Below are 9,471 nucleotides of genomic sequence, written 5' to 3'. Positions count from 1 at the left end.
GGCGCTGTATAAATATAATTGAATTAAATTGCAAATCACTGCAGTATCAGGCTAATAAAATCCGTATGGACACTGAAGTACAAACACGTGGGACGTATCGCACAGCATGCCATGTGTGTTTTTTCAGCTAGTTCCATTAGCCATCCAAAAGGATTCAACAGAGGTCCACTTCCTGAACTTCCGGACGTTTTTCTTCTAATTCTTCTTGTAAATTATCTTCTGAACTCACACAAGGACCCTGCACCCGGGGGTGTCACAGTCTGGCCCTGGACCCTCAGCTGGCCCCCTGCAGGACTGAATGAGGGTCCCAGAACACAAAGGTGGTACGGACATCAGAGCTCCTGGGAGGCAGCTCCTGACCTCTGACACCTGACCTCTGACCTGCTGTGATGGATGGAGGAGTGATCTGTTTACTGCCCTCACAGCTGCAGCCATCAGGCACTAAACTGATTCTCGACCCCTTATTCGCTGTTATGTAATCTGATCCGAGCTGCTTCTCTGTTTGTTATCCAAAAAAGTGAAGTGCAGATGTTTCACTTCAAGAAAAGAAAACTTTAACCTATGAAAAAAACTTCCTTTCTCTGTTTTTACTTTGTTGTTGTTTTTAAAGTTGAATTAATTTGATTTTCTTTTATTGTTATTGTTGCTCTCGGGTCGCGCGCACGACTTGAGCGCGCGCCAGCAGCAGTTTCCAGCTGTGCTCGTGAACCCGCCCGTCAGTTGCTCGGTTTGTCCTGCGGTGCTTCGGCTCCTCTCCTCACCGCTCACCGCTGCTGTTCGTCGGTGTGGATACAGCCTGCTCTCTCGGTCCTCTTGCTCCTTCCTCCTGGCTGAAACTGCCCCTGCTCCCCTCTCCGTCCTCCAGCTTCTCCGACCTTCTTTGGAGAGCTCCTCCGGTTCTCCTTCGGTTCCCCCAAGTCCAGCATCGCGTGGGACCTGCACGGGTTTCTGTACCTCCGGGATCTCCGGTTTAAAGTTTCCAGAGCCGGTTCTTTGAGGTCCAGCATGGGTTGGTGTGTCCCGGTTCTGCTGTCACTCATCGGCGCTCAGCTCGCTGCGGGAGTCCCGGACGGACCGGACGTCCAAGGTCAGAGAACCGAACCAACCTGCAGCTGATGCTGTAACTGAAACCGAGTAAAACGGGATGGGAAGTAGTTGTAATCCTCGAGTACTGCACTGAAGTACTGCTTTAGTACACTTCGTAGTGACACATTAACTATAGCTGCTGATTTTATTAACTCCGAGCACGTTACTAATATTGTTTCAACGCTACACGTTACCAGTTTTCATATTACAGTTTTAGCAAACTTAGCAAATACATTGAAAAACTGCTCTTTAATAAATGGTGTTTATTAATGTTAATACCAGGTTTGTGTTACTAATATTGCACGACCAGCTTTCAGGTTATGAGTTCATAGCAAACGGGTTTATTAATAACAAATAAATCATTACTGATACTGTTTTAGTGTTGGTCTTACGATGTTATGGAAAAAAGGTAAATGTGTTCTACATTTATATTAAATGTATTAATAAGCTTTTCATTATTACACCTTCTAACCAGGTGGTGTAAAATCTCCCTTTCTGTTCTTAAACCTATTAAAAACTAATCTATACTCATGAATTACTCAAATTAAAATGTTTTATTTCTTTAATAAAAGTTCTTGAGACTGTATCAGATATCAGTCGATCACCTGAAGTCAGAAATTTTAGTACCGGAGACAGAGTGAGATGGTCTAAAACATCCCGAGGACGTGTTCGGCTCAGGATGCTGTTTCTGTGAAACAAAGTGTGCTGCTGAGGAAGTTTGAACAGCAGGTGGAAGCTGACGAAGGTCTCACCTCAGGCCTCACGTCCATGATGGAGCGTTTAGTTATCTGAATAATAGTCTGATAATAACATCAGTGCCTGCTAAAGACTCCAGTCCTGCTGAGTGCGTTATTAGTCCATTATAGTAATAAATAGTGATGCAGCCAGCTGGCAAAGGGAGCCAGCTAGCACTAGCTGATAACTGAATGAGGTCGTTTCTAAGTCACTAACACTGAACCTTTAAAATGTGGAGTCCAAAACCAGTGGATGATGTCATGGCAGCCATGTCCATCTTCTACATACAGTCTGTGGTCTTAGAGATCCAGATTTTTAATCATACCTAACTTTCCAAAGTCCTTTTTGGAATAATACAGAAAACATTAAAGAACACAAAAGGTGTCCATATTGCACATGCTGTGTAATCCACAGTGACAGCAGCTGCTGCTCACCGATGAATGTTACATAAAACACAGCAGCTGCATATTGGGGTGAATTGTAATGATTTTATTTTTTTGTGAGGACAGATTCACTCAGACTAAAGAGAAACACAGACACCAAATAAAAACCGAGCAAGGAGTTCAGGACTGAGGTGCGGACCTCTGCTGACTCTGGGCTGAGAGACCATCTTCACAGTGGCCTAATAAAGAGGAACAGATGTTATAGATCAGCAGGATCACTGCTCCTATTTTTCAAGTGTTTAAAACAATCTGATGAGAAGAAAGCTTCCTCAGTGTGTCAGCGCTTTCACTGCTTTCTTCCACTTTGGGATTGTTTATAGTAACTTTCTGGGTTTCCAACAACATTTTTTTTAATCTTTTCAATTTTATCTTCTGGAAAACAGCTGCAAGAGATTTGGACTAAAAGCGAGGACTTGAAAGGGGTTCCCCGTCTGCTAAGGATTCATTTTCTGTGACGTAAGCCCAGTGCAGACAGAGATCATCTTTAAATCTTTCATTTTATTAACAAATACTTTATTACCATTAAAACATGGAAAACAGGGTTTTGGAGGCGAGGCAGAGATTCTGTTGCTTTTAAGAAACGACCAACAAACTATCAAAAAGAAACTACTCAGTCAAGTGATCTGAGAAAAGGTGTTTAACGTTTGCAGGAGTGACTTTATTTAGGACCAAGTGTTAAGTCTGCAGACTGAAAGGTGGGCGTGGCCACTGTGGGGTCGCCTGCTGGTTTCACGACTCTTCTGCGTTTTAAAGCCTCTGCACTGGGATCAGTTTTAGCGTCAGCTGTGTCTGCGTGATGCTCTGACCTGTTACTGTGTCTAACACTGAGCCACCTTTGTGAAACCAGTAAATTGAGCTTAAACTGGTTCCAGCCAGATGTTTATGGTCTGAGCCCCCTCCTGCGGGCTGCATGGAGCTGACTCCTCTTTCTGCGGAGGTTCAGGTGCTACACTAGTCTCCAGTTTGAAGATTGTTGGGGTTTGTTTTAAAACATCAGGAGTCATCTGTTGTTATTGGACTAAGACATCCTGGCTGGTGTGAGGGTGGAGGGGCGGCAGGATTATCAGCTGTCTGTGTTGTTCTTCCTCTGTGGTGTTTGTGTTCAGCAGATGGACTGATCAGAAACTTCCTGAGTCGAGCTCACCAACGTAGCTTAGTTTCACAATAAAAACCTGGAAGCTGCACGTTGAAGTTTGCTGCGTCGGTTCATGTATCAGCAGGTAAAGTGAGTCACTGCTTTCAGCATAGCCGACAGCACCTCGCACACTGCTCTGCTCTGTGTGCTGATTAGTGTCAATCAAGGCAAGCCGGCCCTTGCCCTGATTGATCTCTATCTCGCCTTCTGTCATCAGACCGTAGCTGCTTGGAAAGAGCCGTTCTGCTGAGCAGCTTCACTTTTGTGTTCCTGCATTGGTGGTCCCTAATCGGTTTTGTATGCAGCTCACTCAGGGTAGAGATTTCTTAGGTACTCCTGAACCACGCCTATTCTGTGTAAGGATACGGGTTAACTTTTGTATTTTTATTTGTCACGAAAGAGCATTCATGGAGCACAGGTTCCATTTATCTTAGATCAGGCGAGGTTTTTTCTTTGAGTCAAGTATTAAAGAACAATATTCTTGCATCCTTTGCGATGTTCAGACAATATTTTAGCTCCCAGAGGAATCTCATCTATTTGTCTCGGTGACATTAAACCGCAGCAGCCGCTCTGACTCATGTGATCCTCGCCCAGAATTTTCTGGTGTGTTTGAAATCATCACTGTTAAATCCACAGTGGGAGGAGCAACAATTAGAGACACCCAGTGAGAACAAGAGGGGAGATGTAAACCACCTTCATGCGTCTGTACAAATCCAGCTGAGGTGCAGAATTGCATCTGTTGTCTCGTTTTGCAGTCTGAGCAGTTGAGTGATTGCAGGAAGTTTCAGATGTTAAAAAGGAAGCTTTAACTCAGTATTGTTGTGACTTGGAGTCTAATTTAAACGTGCAAAGGTCACAAGAAAGTCAGATATTAGCTGTTAGATGCTCAGATCCTCATATGATTCTAATAAAAAAAATGAAGAAGAAACCAATAAAGATGGTCTTTAAGGAAAATGGGGGCGACGGTGGGTCTCCTACATCTTTCTAAATGATTTCCATTTATCCTTCAGTTATGTCTGCTTTATTCTGGAGAGCGTCCTGAGGGCAGGAGCTGATCCCAGCTGGCTGGAGAGAGAGGCGGCGTGTACCTTGGACAGCTCAGCAGGCGATCACAGAGTTTATGATTTTTAGTGTTGAACTTTCAGCCTTAGCATCAATCATTTCGAGGCAGTATCTGTTTCTACGTCACCACAGAACGTCTTAAAATATGCTGCCAGGCTTTGGCATCGACCTGACGCCGCCCGGCACTTTTCCAGATGTTAAAAGTGTGCTGATTGTATGTAAAGGTTCTGAAACTGAGACCAAAACCCAACGCGTTTCATGTTGTCGACGATCAAAACAAAAGAGACTTGCCAAACATCTGCCCTGGTGTTGAATGTAATAAAAAGAAAAAAGTTCTTCTATTTGATGACTTTCTCAACAAATCGAAAACATCTGGAAATGAGCGAATTCCCTCATCGCTTTATTTCTTAGTTTTGATGCCTGTTATAACCAGATGTTTTTATTGTGTCATTCTTTACTTATGGTTGTTGTTGTTGGTTATCTTTTTATACAAGTTACATTTCTGTGACATGTGGATTAATTAGTAGTAACGAGAAAGTAAAACAGGATTCTTCTCTGCATCTTTGCTAAGATAATCAGTACAGAGATATCTCTGCGATCACACGGTGGGTCTTTGTCCACAGCTGTCACTACAACATGATTTCTAATTTCCAGTTTGGCCGTTGATTGGCTGTTTGGGGCAGTGGTTCGATTCCTGTGTGAGTCCTTTGAGTGTCAGATTTGTCTCACGGTGTCTCTGATGAAATCTGAACAGGAGTCAAAAACCAGTTCAGCTTTTTTCTCTTTGAGGTTTCTGAGCTAACGGACTCTCGTGTTAACGAAACACTTGTGTGCACTCTTTCCTGCTCCTCAGTGATCGACGTGTTGGGTCTGCAGGACTCGAAGCAGAGCGTTGCAGCGGTGGAGAAGCTGTCTGGTGGTCTGAGCGCACTCAGTGACATCTACGTGGTGTCCACGTTCAGGCTGCCGGCAAAGCTCGGAGGAGTTCTGCTGGGCATCTACAGCAAGCAGGACAACAGGAAGTACCTGGAGGTCGCCATCATGGGGAAGATCAACAAAGGTTGGTGGACGTGTAGCAGCTCACCCTCATCTGACTCCAGCTCTGATCCAAACACCATCCAAATCCTCTTTATTTTAAACTCTGCTGGAAATCTTAAACTTTCCACAGATCCCAAAAGTGTCAGGATGGATTTTGTTGAAATGAAACAGCAGAGCTGTAAAAGCTTTCCATGAAAGCATGAAGGCTGCGGTTCGAATACTTCACTGAGAGGAAACACCTCACCAAGAGGGTCGACGTAGCAGGTTCAGGACAAGGAAAGAAAGGAAGGAAATGTGGCGTCTTTAGTATAGCAGCTGGTCCACAGTGTTTCTGTGACATCTGACAGAAACGTTTTATTTTACCTTTGAACCCACGGGGCCCTGGAGAGTAACGCACCGTACCGTGGAGCAGTAAGGAGGTTCCACAGATCACTGAGGAATCCCGAGACTCTGTGGGGTTCTTCAGGAGGTGTGATGGTCACTGCAAAGGTTTTAGTTGTTGTTGAAGATGTTTCATTAAAATCATTCAGCTGATGATGATGATGGAGGAAGTAAAAACCGTTATGACAGGCTTGTTAGAGTTATTCACACCGTTTCCACCAATCATCCTGCACACTCCACTCACCAGAGAGACACTGAACAATCTGGGGACAAAAGCAGTCTTTAATATTCCACAGGTTAAACTACACTTTAATTTCCTGTGCTCCAGGGGTGGGGAACTCCAGGCCTCGGGGGCCGGTGTCCTGCAGGTTTTAGATGTGCCCTTGATCCAACACAGCTGATTTAAACGGCTAAATGACCTCCTCAACATGTCTTGAAGTCCTCCGGAGGCCTGGTAGTGAACTAATCATGTAATTCAGGTGTGTTGGCCCAGGGTGATATTAACTCATTCACTGCCATTGACGTTTATAGACGTCAATTTCGTTTTTCAATGGGAGGGGCCAGAATACAACCTCGGGCAGCTTGTCAGTGAATTTTATTTTTTCATATATTTGTAAATAAATTGTTTTGATAAAACATAACCTTTCTCAGTGTTATTTCTGTTTTATAGAAGTGAAAAACTATTTTATATGTTAGAGGTGTCACAAAGCAAGAAATATTAGTGTCAAAGACACTTTTCTGCTTGAAATGTATTTTTCACAAAAAGCTCGTTTTCTCCCTTTTTTTGGTCAAAACAGGCATTTTTGGTGGAACCCACCTCTCTTCTACAGCTGATTACTAAAGAATGGAAAATGGTAGAAACAAGCTTTTTTTTTTGGGATGAAAGAAGAGAGTCTGTTCTTCATTTTGGTAGGTTCAGCGTTTATATGATCATAACACACAGTTTTCTGTGGCTCTTCAAAAATGAGTAAAAATGCTCAAAAACCCTGGCAGTGGGGAGTTACCTGATTTGAAAATGGCTGGCAGTGAATGAGTTAAAAGCTGCAGGACACCGGCTCTCGAGGCCTGGAGTTCCCCAGAGTCAGACTCTGACCTAAACAGCTCATCAGAAAGGGCACAGAGTTTTCCGTCACACTTGTTTGTTCATCTGTTTCTTCCACAGCATGTCTTTATCCTGTCTTCCTTCTCTCACCCCAACCAATCACAGCAGATGGCCCCGCCCCTCCCTGAGCCTGGTTCTGCTGGAGGTTTCTTCCTGTTAAAAGGGAGTTTTTCCTTCCCACTGTCGCCAAAGTGCTGCTCACAGGGGGTCATATGATTGTTGGGTTTTCCCTGTATGTTATTGTAGGGTCTACCTTACAATATAAAGCACCTTGAGGCGACTTTGTGATCTGGCACTGTGTGAATAAAATTGAATTGAATGTATTGGAATTTCTGGTTCTGCACAGGCCGCTCTCTCAGGTTTCAGTTTGTGACATCAGTCTCTTGCACGCCCTCTTGTCTTTGCTATAGATGAAAATGTATATAACTTCAGGACTACGTCACCATCTACGTCCACTCGAGGTGCAGCGTCTCCTTCTTACCTGTCATAAAGGTTGAACAGCAGAAATTTCTCACAGATTGTCCACTGACAGTTAGACATGGAGGAAAAATCTGTTGTCAAAAAATCAAATATGAACCTATTGATACATTCTGATGTAGTTTTCCCACAAGTGGCAAATAAAATACATCAGCTGGTCCAGGAGCACATGGGCTGTAAAGATGCAGACACTAAGATGTGACGTTTCCACTGAGTGACACATTTAACCTGCAGACTCCACGCATGTCTGCCACATCAAACACACAGCTGAGCCTGACAGACTGAAGATCTGTGGAAACTCTGAGTCCTGCAGAACTGAGACGGTGGCTGATTACAGAGCTGGTAATCACGCCGAGCTCAATGATGTTTAATGAAGCTGAAACTGAACACTGCGCTCTGATGGTTCAGCTCTGAATGACGTTCACGTGGCTCTGTGCTGGGCGGGTGCAGTCTGGTCTGATCAGCTGGTCTCCGCCGGGCCGGCACAGGAATCTGGTTCTGTTGTCGTTTTATAATCTTCTTCATCCTGATAATGACAGACTGCGAGTTCAGCCTGCAGCTGCTCTAACTACATGATTGCTGTAATCAGACTCCATGTTTCATAAACTACTCTGTGTTTGTGTTTTGGCTTAGGCCGACCTTTGACCTCGTGATTTAGCTGTCTCAAAATGCTTTAGTCTGAATATGATCCACACAAATTTTCCAGAGAGCCTCCTCGCCTTGAAAATAGGCCAATAATGGGACTATTTCCAGCAGCGGATGAATCTGCACTGGGTTCTCTGGTGACAGTAATTTATGTTGAACTGAGCGCAGCTCTGTGGGACAGAGAAATAAGATACAACTATAACTTTTATCTTTACGCCACCACAGTTATTTTATCCTGGTAGTTTTATTTTCTTGGTGCTTCTCATGTTTTTATTGGTCAGCAGAGCTCCTTCTTCCTGCTGCTGCGAGCTGCCAGCCATCCGCTCCTTCAGACTGTTTATTCTTTTTAATTTTTTCCGTTACGCTTCTTCCATTTTCTCATCCACGGAACCGTTGCCCTGATCGCCTACTTTCAAACAAAAGCATTTAGAAATTAGAGCATGGGCAGTTCCTGTCTTTATGAGTAAGCTGTGGATGATTTCCTCCTGTTGACCCTCATAAATAACTTTCTTATTTGTATCTTAGTAACACTTTCTGTGTAGAAGACAGGAGTTAAAGACTGGATTAATATTTGCTCAGTACTGCAGTCTAATATCGATGAGTTCTATTTTTCTTTCATCAACATCTCTCAGGTTTGTTCTCATCTGCAGAGCTGTCCTCTATAACCTCCTGAGACCCGAACTCTCCCACAGCAGCATTTTTAATTTCTCTTTGATATTTGGGCTGATTGGGACCTGATGAATGTAAAAACAAAGAATTACCAGATTTTTACCTTATTAAGAGCCACATATGAGGATATTCATTTAAAATATTTGATAGAACAGTAGCAGGATAATGTTCTTGTAAGTGGATATCAGGCCCTTGTAGAGCAAAATTGAGTTTTTTGGTCTAAATAACCCAAAATGTGATGTCCAGGAGGTTAAAGCCCATTTGTGTAACTATTTCTAAATCCCGTTAGAATTGCAGCCACATAAGCTAGCGCAATAATTAATTTTTTTGCATATGAAACCGGAGGAGCGTACTTAAGCAACACGCATTCAGCTTGTCTCAGGTCACAGTTTCCTTCCAGAAATGTCTTTTTTTAAAAACCGCATAAAAAGCGCTGGAAACAACAAAAACATTATAATCGAGAAACACGCTTTGCCGAGCCGATCAACGTTGGAATAAACGTCAGCGCAAGCTATCGCACGACCGCCCTCACTTGCCAAAACCGGAAGTGATGTCATTTTTGCGGGAAACATAGTTTTTCCCTGCGGGGCCTTTCGAAGGTTTGCTGGTGTTTGTGAGTCATGTTGGCCTGTCTGTGTCATTTTGTTGGAGGCTCAGGACTTAAACTGCACTGTTGTTGGAAATAGTTTATTTTGATG

The 9,471-nt window shown here is 43.6% G+C and overlaps 1 protein-coding gene across 1 annotated transcript in view; it reads left to right on the top strand.

The window, feature by feature from the left end:
• The first annotated feature begins 286 nt into the window (after nucleotides 1-286).
• The window catches only part of LOC143419458 (thrombospondin-3a-like), a 25,824-nt gene continuing 16,639 nt past the window's right edge, over nucleotides 287-9,471 (top strand). The window contains exons 1-2 of the mRNA XM_076886226.1: nucleotides 287-1,087; nucleotides 5,315-5,521. Of these exons, the coding sequence (XP_076742341.1) occupies nucleotides 1,006-1,087; nucleotides 5,315-5,521 (289 nt within the window). The 5' untranslated portion in view covers nucleotides 287-1,005. The remainder of the gene's footprint in view (nucleotides 1,088-5,314; nucleotides 5,522-9,471) is intronic.

The sequence above is a fragment of the Maylandia zebra genome, linkage group LG1 (assembly GCF_041146795.1).
Source record: "Maylandia zebra isolate NMK-2024a linkage group LG1, Mzebra_GT3a, whole genome shotgun sequence".
NCBI lineage: Eukaryota > Metazoa > Chordata > Actinopteri > Cichliformes > Cichlidae > Maylandia > Maylandia zebra.
This window is presented reverse-complemented; position numbering and strand designations above follow the sequence as displayed.